General features: G+C 33.4%; 1 protein-coding gene across 1 annotated transcript; it reads right to left on the bottom strand.

Annotated features, from left to right (window-relative positions):
• Positions 1-850: 850 nt before the first annotated feature.
• Positions 851-12700, bottom strand: LOC138304657 (carbohydrate sulfotransferase 2-like). Its single transcript, XM_069244843.1, has 6 exons — positions 12310-12700; positions 9966-10055; positions 8353-8442; positions 5804-5953; positions 5229-5415; positions 851-4912 (listed from the first exon to the last, which is right to left on the bottom strand). Exons 2-6 carry the CDS (start codon positions 10033-10035, stop codon positions 4108-4110), a joined length of 1302 nt encoding a protein of 433 aa, XP_069100944.1. The 5' UTR covers positions 10036-10055; positions 12310-12700; the 3' UTR covers positions 851-4107.
• Between the last annotated feature and the right edge of the window lie 189 nt (positions 12701-12889).

Here is a 12889-nt window from a genome sequence, read left to right as displayed (position 1 = left end):
TTGTTATCGAGAATTGAAATGTAAAGTGTTTTATCAATGCTGAAAACGCGATCTAAAAAGCATGCATTTGAAAAACATTCTTATTTTTTTTCGAAAATTGTTTCTGAGACATCCCCTAGTTATGACAGTGTCGTATCCAAGAAAGTGGTAGTCATTTCGTCTTCCCCGCTGGTTAGTTATCTACACCGGCCAAACCCCTATATAAAGCATGGGACTTTACACACGTGTCTTATTCTAAACATATCTTGTCTCAGATACACATGCCTCGTTCTTGTATTAAACAATGTTAAACTGAAAATATACGCTGCGCTCACCTGACAAGTTACATGAATGTACTGTCAGCTAGAACCCAAAATATGTCCAACACGTGTGTTTCCATGATAGAGTCGTTCGTTCGAGACAGTTGGTGAGGTGAACATGGCCAGTCCGGTGCATCGAGCACGATAATATACGTGGAAATATACGGACCTGCGGACGGACAATTTAGATTTCTATTAACTTGTGTGGACATTTTATTTTGACAAACATCTAAATGACAGCTTATAATTAAAGGAGTTGATATGGTTTCTTGCTAAAACAAGCCCCATACAACTTTACAGGTAAAGGCTTCGTTTACGTTTTAGTAGATGATACACATGTACACTACTGCTAGGTGTATATATGATTAACGCGCATTACATATAGGTCGGTGTGCGCGTCGAATGTAAAACAAAAATGACTGTCCTCGACAGGGGAATGTCTCAAAAACGGTACTTGAAATACAAGTATACATTTTTTTTTATCTCAATTCAATATTTATTTAACTTGCATTGTCAGCTGTAAGGAGACGGACAACTAACGACTGTAAAAGGCAATCAAATAGGCCGATAAGACCGCAAACCGGAAGACATAAAACTCATATTTAATGCATTTTGTGGAGTCTCTTGATGTAACGTCAAAATCGACCAAAAAGTTTGAACTTTGATGCAAAGTTTTGTTTGAAATGTGCTGATTTCATTGTTGTGATTTTTATAAGGAACTCTGATTTCGTCCATGCCGCTCCGTCAAATTGGCGATCCCATATACTTTCTCAAGAATGGTTCGAGTTGAAAGTATTGTAAAAGTAGTGGTTGGGAAATATTTTGAAGTATTTTTATTTTTTTTTTTATTTTGGAAGGTACTTACCAAAAAATAATTTTGCTTAATGAAATCAACACCAAGCTTTGATGCAGATTTACATTTAGAAATATTTGGCCCCCTGTAGAGGGAGACATCTAAAATTGCCTCGCAGGAAAGAGTTCTTGAGGGTAGGGCCTAAGAGAAAATCATTCTGTAAAGGGAGACAATTCCAGGTGTTTTTCCTTTATAGTCTCCATTTGTTGTGTATTTATGTAGAGTCGGCGGGAAAGGTAAACGGTTGTGCTAGGATGAAGATGGAAAAGAAGATGAGAGGATGGTGTTTGGATGAGTGGGATAGAGGGAATGTGGGCAAATTAGTAGAAAAACACCTTTACACTTGTGGTTTCCTAGCTAAATATATATTGTAGTTCTTCAATAACGTCAAATAGGTGGTCTTAGGCGAGACAGCTGTGTCTTTTGACATATAATTTGCATTCAATATTTAATACAGTATATGACACAGCGGTTATATTTGTTGAAAGGTAGCCACCAGCTACTATACAGATGGATATCCCACATATGAATGAACCTGGTGTTTTTTGCTTGCTATTACATGGTCCAATAAATAAGGTTAACTTTTTATAAACATGTTTCTAAACAAAACAAATTGTTCATTAATAACTATAGCAAATCATTTAAAGATTCAAAATATTTCAAGCTATTCGGTTGAAAAAGGAAACGATTTTTATAGGTAGCCTCTATTTTAAAATACCATATTTAGTCGCCTTTAACGATATATATCGATCATATAATTCATTGACACATTTTTTCTTCATTTTGTTGTGATAAAATTGATGAATATCCATCTTTCATTATTCATTAAGGATAATCTTTATTTAAACTTCATTAAAAAGCCTGTAATAGAAAGCAGCACTCCATCAATTAAAGTAAATGTTGAGATATGTTCATAAATGTTCCAGACGTGTGTAATACCTGTTCATAGTGTGTTACCGGGCAACAGAATGGCGTCCATTGGTATGCGCTTATTTATTGCTAAAAACGCACAGACGAATCCATAATGTTCGTACACAAAACTGATATCAGGATTATAAATCTGATGGTAGATTCAGCATTAATTTGACCTCAGTCGACCCCGCGGAGTATCGTATCCATGTCACTCGTTTGGCTGGAGCTAGTGCAAAAAAGTGATGAGACCTTTAAATAATTACTTTGGAGCATACATATCATGCTAAGACTGTCAGTAGGTAGACACCCAATCAATGTAATCAATGCTGTTACGTGAATTATGGAAGCCAACCAAGTACAATCATAACCTAAACACTGTTAATGAAAAACAAACTTTTTGTGTATTTTGACACAGTTTTAATTAATGTTAACGTTTCTTTTGAGTTTTCTTTCTTTGTTTAATCCAAGGATCTACATGTCATCCACGTACTTTAGCTTGGTTTAGTTTAGTAAGAAAAGTTGCAAAATATCGAAATCTATCTTGCGGTATTATAAGTTATCTGCTGTATGTTTTTGACAGGATAAATGAAAAATTCCCAAAACTGAAAGAAAATATTTTAAATATGATGCAGAATCGGATGAAATGACAAAATATAGTAAATAATGTATTATAAAAACTATTCACGGATCTGATTTTTTATTTTCGTTTTTGCAGAAATGGCAATTTACTAATAACGACAGGTGCTATCCATCCGATCAACGAAGCATCATAACATGTCGCTCTTATAACCACATCTTTGTGTAAGCTGTGTAGTACATTTGTATTTTTTGGAAGGTGCAGCCGTTAACGTTAACATTATTGTTTCAACGATCTTATGAGTCCAGATTCACGAACTCTTTAACTTAAATTTCTCGGGAGGAAAGCAATTAGGCAGGTTAAGGGAAAATGTCATATTTTCTACACAGAATTTAAGTTAATAAGGACTTTCCTAAAGTTGTTCGAGAAAAAATGTTCGAGAAACTGGATCCTGATCAAAAGACTTCACATTCTAAAGAAACTCTGATGTTTGATTTCAACAGTTATAGTCTCTCTAGACTTTCATAAATGATACAATTTTACAATCACATTGTGAATGCATTGTCATGCTTCTTATCTGAATGTTAAGATGTATTGAAATCAAGCACCGTAAATTGGAACATCTTTTTTTATTTGATTTTCTCATTCTGGTTTTTGGCGGATTGCTTTAAAATTAGTATGGTTTCATTTTGGTTATGTTTTTGGCGTTTCCTAGTGCAGCATGTATAATTTAGTGCATGACTTTCATATTCAAATTCATATTTCGTATGTGATCGCCTTTAAATCTTCATCAATGTTGAGAAATCCTTAGTAAACATTCTGCTGTAGCTAAACGTTTTAACTCTTTTGTGTCAAGTGCCAGAAAACGTCAAATTATAATCACATTCAAAACATCTCCATCTATAATATGCGTGTATTATGGTATTTGAATGTTAAAAGCATGAAATATTTATAATGAATGTTAAAAGCATGAAATATTTATAATATCTTATCAAATGTATATTAGTTAGATCATAGTTTGAAACCAATGTCATATAGAGATCACGAGGTTATATATGTCAGTTTTGTTGTATGGATATATCTTGCAAAGCAGAGGTATTATCTTATCAATTTAGAACGTTTGGTGGCTACTAAGTAATAATCGAAACATTATATAACAAAATATTGGAGTAAACATAACATGTCCGAATAAGTAATGACAATTTTTGTCATGAGTTGCCAATGTCTTAATTTGAACCACGTGGTCTCCATATTATGTAGGAATTTGAATTGCTTTTAACTTTAAAAAAAAACCCATAAAAATAACACATTTTGGTGAGATTTTGCAGCAGAGAACCATGTTTCTTAATCACAAGGTTTCTGATTCTGCGAGTAATCATCCTTAATATTCCAGGGGTTACTATCACTGTCATTATATAACGAAAGTGATAGTAACCCATGGATTATTAAAGATACCACGTGTTGTGTTATAACCCATCGGCTGTAAAAGGAGTATCGATTCTCAGACTAATAGACGTATTTCTCAGCTGATCCATGTTCTGTAACGGTAAGTAACCAAGAGCCTCCTGAACAGTTTTACATTCTTCCTCTATCATTTTGATTTTTATAAAATTTTGTTTACTTTTAGTCCTCCAGGCATTCGCTGTTTTCGCAGAATCCCTTTTTTCGACACAAAAAGCACATTCGACCTCCTTTGAAGAAGATGTCATATTCTTAATACTTTTAACAGATTCTTCAGGTAATGATAAACCAATAAAATCAAATATACGCATTGCGATCCTGATAGGATTTTCCGCTAGCCTTTCATACAAAAGTGTCGCTATCTGGCGGGGGTGCCGTTTTTTCAACACTCTTTGAATGGCAATGTCATCAGCCGCATCTTTACATTCCATACGTGCTGTTTTGACTAGAGTTGTTGCTAGCATAAGAGGAGTTGCTTCAGCTGAAAGAAGCCGCGGTCTTTGGTCACGAAATAAATGAATCACTTTTAATCCAGGAATTTTTTTCAGCAAAATATCAACTGTTTTTCTCATTCGAACACGAATTGTTTTCACCACACGTAATTTACTAGATTCACAGTGTTTCTGTAAGATCTTAAGACAAGATTGTAGTACTTGTTCATTCTTTTTTCTTCTCTTGAGACAAATTCTAAAAGGCGTTGTTGATTGGGTGCCTATGAGTTTATTTAAAGCTTCCCTATCTAATCCGTCATATTGACATGTGAGTAAACCATGTAGAAACTCCGCTGCTAGAAATGCTCCATTGTTAATTCTGAATAGGAAATATACAACAGAAATTAATCTAATATAAATGATAGTATTGTTCTAAAAAGACTGAAATCATCGTAAAGATCTTGTCTGTAGTTGGCATTCATAGGAAATACAGTGCTTAAATGTGCCTTATTTTTTTCGGGACACAAAAGCAGGATTTGCTGTTGATTAGTTCCCCTTTCTGGTGATTGTGACATCACAAATATCAAAATACAACTCACAATCACCGAAAAGTATGACTTCTTGACGGTTAATTGTACTTCACTCATGTCATATTGGTGTCTCGAAATCGAAGTATATTCCAAGCTCATACTTACGTTGATATTGTTGTTCCATTTACTAATTCAATGGGTAGATTTTTCTCCATTTTCTCCACACTTTTTTTGATTGGTTCAAATAAGTAGTACGACGAGGGATAGCTAGAAATGACACTGGCTGTGAAGGTGGAGCCGCTCCGCATGTAACTAGCTATAAGTACTGGAATGAAGCCAGCTTTATCTGAAACTGTAAAGAAAAACATGAACCTTGTAGTAACGGCTTTGGTTAAAAGGTGTGTAACATAATTATCATCGTATCCAAACAATAAAAATGGAGGATACGTATTATTATATATCACGCCAAATTTTAATCCCATGGATATTTTTTTTCATTTCAATAGAACAATGTGAAATGCTACCTTAAACATATTATTCCATCTTTGCATATTATGAAGTTACCCCCCTTCCGATAGGTATTGATTGTGATGTCATTATTTTGTGAGCGAAATTCACATCAGTTTTTTTAAAAGTTTGAGGCTACGCTCGCAAACACAAATACGTCACAAACAATATCTATCCCTAGAGACAGGTAAACCTGTAATGTGCCCATACAGGATACGCGTAGTGCTGCTCACCAGGTGTTAAAGAAACGTCACAAATGTTACAAGTTTTGTAACAACCCATCTTTCTGGTAGCATCTATGTCACTACATAAATTTAAACGATCATTGTAAAATGCGCAGTCGGATGACAAGTCCTCGCACGATGTTGACGTGAACGGGGCATCTGGAACAGAGCAACATAATCTAAATTAATTAAACTATTGCAGTGCAATATGAATTATACCGCATAATTATGATATCCAAAAAGACATAAATTAAATCATACATTTTAATACAGAAAGTTGAACGGCCGCATTAATTTAATGCAATATCAAAAACAAATTTCAATGCTTTAGTTTTGTTTGTTTGGTTTAACGTTGCAGTAACGGGCCATTTTTAAAAGGACTTGTCAAGCTTATGTGGTGGATAAATCCCCTAGTACCCGGAGAAAAATAGCCACTGACATGCGGTTGATATATGACAACACCCACAAAAGGGATCCAAACTCAATGTAAATACCGGGAAACTTATGGCAGAAGTAAGTTACCAGCATCTAGGTCATTGGTCAACAATTCGTTTGGTTTTCTGGTGTTTATCTTTATGTCCTATTCATAGGGTCATGTAAGGACATAAAAGATTTTATGGTGGAGGCAAACCGGAGTACCCAGAGAAAAAAAAACCAAGCTGCAACTGCCCCCACATATAGAACTTGCAACCCAGATGCGAAGGCTTTGTGGTAGTATGTCAAGACACCTAAATCATCTACCCATCTCCCTCCCCCCAAAAAACAAATGAATAAAAATGTTACAATTGGTGTCGTAGGCCACTCTAAGTATAAGTGTTGGAGGTTTCATTAGAAAGAGAACCTGAATTGGTTTTTTTTTTGTTCGGGGGCGAATACATTTGAAAGAGTGTAATAATGTAGCAGGTTTTAGTTGTATATAGTGTAATATACATGGTGATGCGGTCGCCATCTAATTTCGCGCTAAGGGAGTTTCCCTTTAGCTCTCTCGGTAGAGCGGCGGATAAGTAAGTCAAGGGTCGCGGGTTCGAGCCCGGCAGATGGCTTACTACTCTTGCCCTGTTACATTTCGTTCAAACATGTGTCAATAGACATTTCTATTAATTGAGAATAAGCTGTGAATCCTGGGAGGGGTTATCTCAAAATCACTTGGTATTGCAACCAAATGATCAATACAGGTCCTCTGAACCTCTTGTTTTTACATATATTTAATAATTGTACATACATAATAGCCTAAAACATGGCCATTCAATTGTTCGTTTGCCTATACAGAATAATTTAATGTACATCTATGGATAAGCTGATACTTGGGAGATGGAATATAAGATATTATGATAATAAAACAAATCACATGTACATGTACACGTAAAATACACAAAAAACACAAATCTAAAACAAACATTTGCAAGAGTTTAACAGAGGCCGGATAGAAAAGTTAATACAATATCTGTCTCACTCTTCATTTCAAATACATTTGCTCCACTTAGATACTTTTCCTGATAACGACAGTAGATACTATCATAAAACATTCGTCTCAATGGATTTCGACTCTTAAATTATATAGACGATTTTATAGACAAACTTTCCGTCGATCTAGCTACCTACTGGGTCTAGACAGTGCACATACTGGTGCATTTGTTGATGTCACTTTCAAGTTTTCTAGTTTTCATTTTTTACTTTTATTTAAATACATTTTAATGGAACTACTAGGCTGTATATGCAAAAATTTGTGTTCGACTCATCGGCCATAAATGGGCTGTCCAATATACTTCTACTCGTAGAATAATTCGACTCATTAGACTTCACCTCACTATAAGTAACACCAGTAGTATAATATAGGAGAAAAAATATTTGTTTGACACCTCGAAAACGTATTTGAGTTGTTCCTATGATGTGCCTATGACGACGAATGAAACCATTTTGATTTAATGTGTCGTTATAGAAATGCACCAAGTCCCAGTATGTCGCCGGTACATACACCGGCTAAGAAGTCTTTACACAGATAACAATAAATTGTAACTTAGTAATTTCGCTTGTGTATGTGCTATGTGACCAATAGAGAGATATATAAGCAAGCAGAAGGTAGTAAGGAGAAGTGTCTTGAAAGATACGGAATTGTAAAATAATATACTAATTGTGCAATATTCCATTACTTCTAAAATAATTACGTTTTTTGTTTTTATTTTCTCATTTTAAATTTTATTTTTTTTACAATTACGGAATGCATGCGTAACCAAATGAGCAATACTTGCGGACACGCAAAAACTAATCTTTGATAGGTGAAATGCACGCTACTGGTAGACCACCAATGAGGAACAGTCCTTTTAAATCAAGGCATTGAAAATCAATTTCATTTTGAGATGATACGCTTTAGAGTTCACATTCACAGCTCACTTTAACATCCACTTAGTTAATTGAAATGTAATAAGTATGTTTTGACGTAGAAAAGATGAAATTCCACATCAATTTACTATACGCTTCATTATAGCGGTGTGTTTCGAAAGTGATGGTCGTTTCTACGTAAAGGTAAACTACTAGACTTATTAATGAATTCTACATACCTGCATTATGAGAGATATTTCCAAAACTCCTTCTGACTTTAATCACGCTTATTGGTGCAGTCACCAATCCTTCATAATAGTTTAGCATTTCTGTTAAACGAAAACACTATGTATTTAAATTATAAACTTTGAAAAATATATAATTAAACACTAAATCGAATAAATATTGGCGAATATCATCAAAATACATAACTTTTACCCATACAAATAGGCAAGTAGATTCTAGACGTTAACTACGCTCTGACTTATCAAATTATTTTTAATATGACAAATGCAAATATGTGTAGTAATTTCAACTGATAAAGTGTTATGGAAATTAACCCTTCAAACTTCTTTTTACATGGGGAAAAGCAATGATATCTTGACTAATAGTACGTTCCGACATATGATTTGCCGTGACGTTAATTACTCCACATGCAATTGATATATGTGATAAAGCGACATCCTGGACTATGGAATAAACTTCAATTAATTAAAAATCGAACGAAGGAATATTTTTTTCATTAATGCGTAGGACAAATGTATTGAAAGATTGCACATCTAAATTGATATCTATACTAACTGGGTCTATTAATTTTGCTGAATTTACCTATTGGGATTGAAAGGCAAAGCAAACATGGCTATAACGTCGATTTTTTTATGCCGTAAATAGTTCTATTTTAGTTAACAAAACGCTTATTTTACGGGAGTATTTTCTTAAAATAGTGTATAGGGTAGGGTTTCAATCAATTCACTCATCCCAAAGTATATTTCCGTTCAGTCCAAATTATGTAGGTAAGCATTTACTTCTGTTTGGTTTCCTCGATGTACAAATCTTCACATCAGGTGTGTATATGCGCGGATGATCAATGTTCAAATACAGATATCGCGTTATCAACTTTTACAATCCATCCTTTTCACACTTGCTCAAAACAAACATTTCATTAAAATCTTTAAATCCCAAATCGTCGCCGATTTAAAGGTAACATTCATTAAATTTGTATCTTTTAATGATTTAAACTCATTTATCATTTTGGGGAACAAAATAAAGTGTAAAAAAATCAATAAATGATACAAATTTAAATAATGTTACCTTTTGGTGCCACTATCCAGATTAATTGAAATTTTTAATGTCTTTCTTTCCTCATTAATTTCGAAGGTCACCTCACACAACTGTGAATAAAAAGTGATGAAGTACATCTTGATAAACTTTTAGGTGGGGGATTCCATCTTGTTTTGAATTCCGCACTAAAAATTGAGCACAATTTTCACACAATTGCTATCTTAATTATCTCCTCTGACAAAAATAGACTTAAAAGAATTTCAAAACTTTCTTACATGTTTTACTTCTACATATATTTCCCAAACAAATTACAAACAACCATTTGAAACTGATTCAACATGAATAACTAAACAGCAGGTTCATAGATATTCATCTTTATCTAAAATCTTTTGCCCAAAAGAGGATTTCCATAACAACGAACTACATTGTACTTACATAACGAATTACATTGGCAGGTCCGTTGCAATTCGTTATAAACAAGTTTTATTGCATTATCATAGATAGACCATGACTACATTCTCTTTAATTTTATACATATTCTGAAAAGTCATTCATAAAAGACAAAAATTACCTGAACATGCAATCAGAAAGAGAAGAATTGCAGTGGTGATAAGAAAGATTAATCTGTTTCTGGTCTTCATGTCCACTGAGTCACCGACATCTGTAATCAAACCACATCCTATTGACTATTGCTGTACAACACACCTATAAAATATCCCCGCCACTGCCCTCCCGCATAACGCGCCTTTGTATATCCGCCATCTTTATCTCTTTTAACAATGCATTGATCGCTGTCGTAAAGTATCGCATATATCTCCCGTTGCCCTGAGTAACACACTCAAACATCATGTAGGGTTGACAGAACTTAATCATGCATTTGTTTCTGATTGTCAGAAAATATTTTTCATGAATAGATTTATTATAGAATACAAAATGTAAGATGGGACAGTTTACACGGAACTTTTGATGAAAGATAATTTTCTTAACCAGACACAAACTGTTGAAAATATAAAATTAAGATACAATGATTCACTACACTTGATGTATTTGTTTACCCCCAAATGAAATAAAACACGTCTTGTTTGTTGATAAAAGGCCATGCAAAGTCGAACTTTAAGTTCAGTGTGACAGCCAATTTAAAAAGATCAATGTCTTATTATATACCAAATGTTTGTACAGTTCACAATCAATATCTTATTATATACCAAATGTTTGTACAGTTCACAATCAATATCTTATTATATACAAAATGTTTGTACAGTTCACAATCAATGTCTTATTATATACCAAATGTTTGTACAGTTCACAATCAATATCTTATTATATACCAAATGTTTGTACAGTTCACAATCAATGTCTTATTATATACAAAATGCTTGTACAGTTCACAATCAATGTCTTATTATATACCAAATGTTTGTACAGTTCACAATCAATGTCTTATTATATACCAAATGTTTGTACAGTTCACAATCAATATCTTATTATATACCAAATGTTTGTACAGTTCACAATCAATGTCTTATTATATACAAAATGCTTGTACAGTTCACAATCAATGTCTTATTATATACAAAATGTTTGTACAGTTCACAATCAATATCTTATTATATACCAAATGTTTGTACAGTTCACAATCAATGTCTTATTATATACAAAATGTTTGTACAGTTCACAATCAATGTCTTATTATATACAAAATGTTTGTACAGTTCACAATCAATATCTTATTATATACCAAATGTTTGTACAGTTCACAATCAATGTCTTATTATATACAAAATGTTTGTACAGTTCACAATCAATGTCTTATTATATACAAAATGCTTGTACAGTTCACAATCAATGTCTTATTATATACAAAATGTTTGTACAGTTCACAATAAATATCTTATTATATACCAAATGTTTGTACAGTTCACAATCAATGTCTTATTATATACCAAATGTTTGTACAGTTCACAATCAATATCTTATTATATACCAAATGTTTGTACAGTTCACAATCAATGTCTTATTATATACAAAATGCTTGTACAGTTCACAACCAATATCCTTCCTTTATCGATGAAATACTGTCATATTTTCATCGTCTCATACATTCAGAAGTCTACCGGTCTACACGTGTATGAATGGAATATCAAAATACATGCTGAATTTTGATCACTCGAGAACAATTTGAAATGTACGTCATAGACTCAACAGTCTGTCATATACAAACCGAAACAAATCTATTACAAATAATTGTAGTGCTGAGCTCAATAAGGTAGGACAGAATCACACTGTATAGAACACACACATCAAAAGCCATCGATTAATTCGTGTATTTCATATTTTACCTCGTACCAGTCACATCTATATAATCAAAACGGTTAAGAGATGGGAACCATTTATGTTTTAACAGCCAATCATGATTTCTGCACATCTATATCGTCTAAGCAGGCAAGCTATAAAATGCATTTTTCGAACAGTTTTAGAAAAGCCAATATGTCTACAAAATTGGATATTCTGGCCTTGGAACCAACCATTATCTGTTGTAGAAGTCAAGTGTACCATTTTACGAACTAAAAAGATCAAAATCACTTGTTCAAGAATTCCTTCACAATTTATAGATATTCTACAAACATTGAATAACTGGTTCATCTGTGTTAATTGATACTGTTTATTGCAAATACGTTAGAAAATCAGTAAAAAAAACAAGTACGGTGGCTAATTATTATTTTGTCAATTCAATATTCAAAATTCAGGTACATGCAGCAAGCACAGTATAAGGTTAGGATACATAATGTCATTAATAGCGCAGGGTAGACACAAATAACACTATGAGAGAAAAAAAATCGTGAAAAAGTATTCGGGGATGATAGAAAGTATTCCATGATAATTTTTTCCGTTACAACAAAAAGTCGGATACTTACAACGTGGACGAGACTCCTATCTGAAAACGCAGAGTGTTGAAGGGAAATCACACCTGTAAATGTCCACACACATCGTATACACTGGGTAGTGTATAATCAGCTATGTAAAACAAGGTAGCTAAAGATAGCACAGTAAAGGACAATAACATACTGCCTATGGATCTTATTAAAATATGGCCTATGGATCACGTTACAATATGGCAGACAGACGCTCAGGATATTAACAAAGGTGTTCAAAGTTAAATGCCCTCAGTAGTGCGTCTATAAGGTGTAAAATACTGAAAATAAAACTCTGAATGGCAAAATCTAAAATACAACACAGTGGAGAATCTAACAAAACGTTTAACCTAGTTCAGATAGAACTTTAACTAAAGACACAGATTAAATTACGTAAAACTCAGTGAATGACGAAGATAAAGACAGTTGTACCACCCAAAATTTACTCAATGATGAGTATGGATTTACGTATATAAGTCACAGTATATAAAATTCACACGCCACTTCTCCGGCTCCGATTTCTCGAAACAAAGTACAGCTTAAGTTAAAACGTTTTTCTCCTTATGTAACGTATGTGATTAAA

Source organism: Argopecten irradians, chromosome 12 (genome assembly GCF_041381155.1).
Source record: "Argopecten irradians isolate NY chromosome 12, Ai_NY, whole genome shotgun sequence".
NCBI lineage: Eukaryota > Metazoa > Mollusca > Bivalvia > Pectinida > Pectinidae > Argopecten > Argopecten irradians.
The sequence above is the reverse complement of the archived record's forward strand: the minus strand, read 5'-3'. Positions and strand labels throughout refer to the sequence as shown.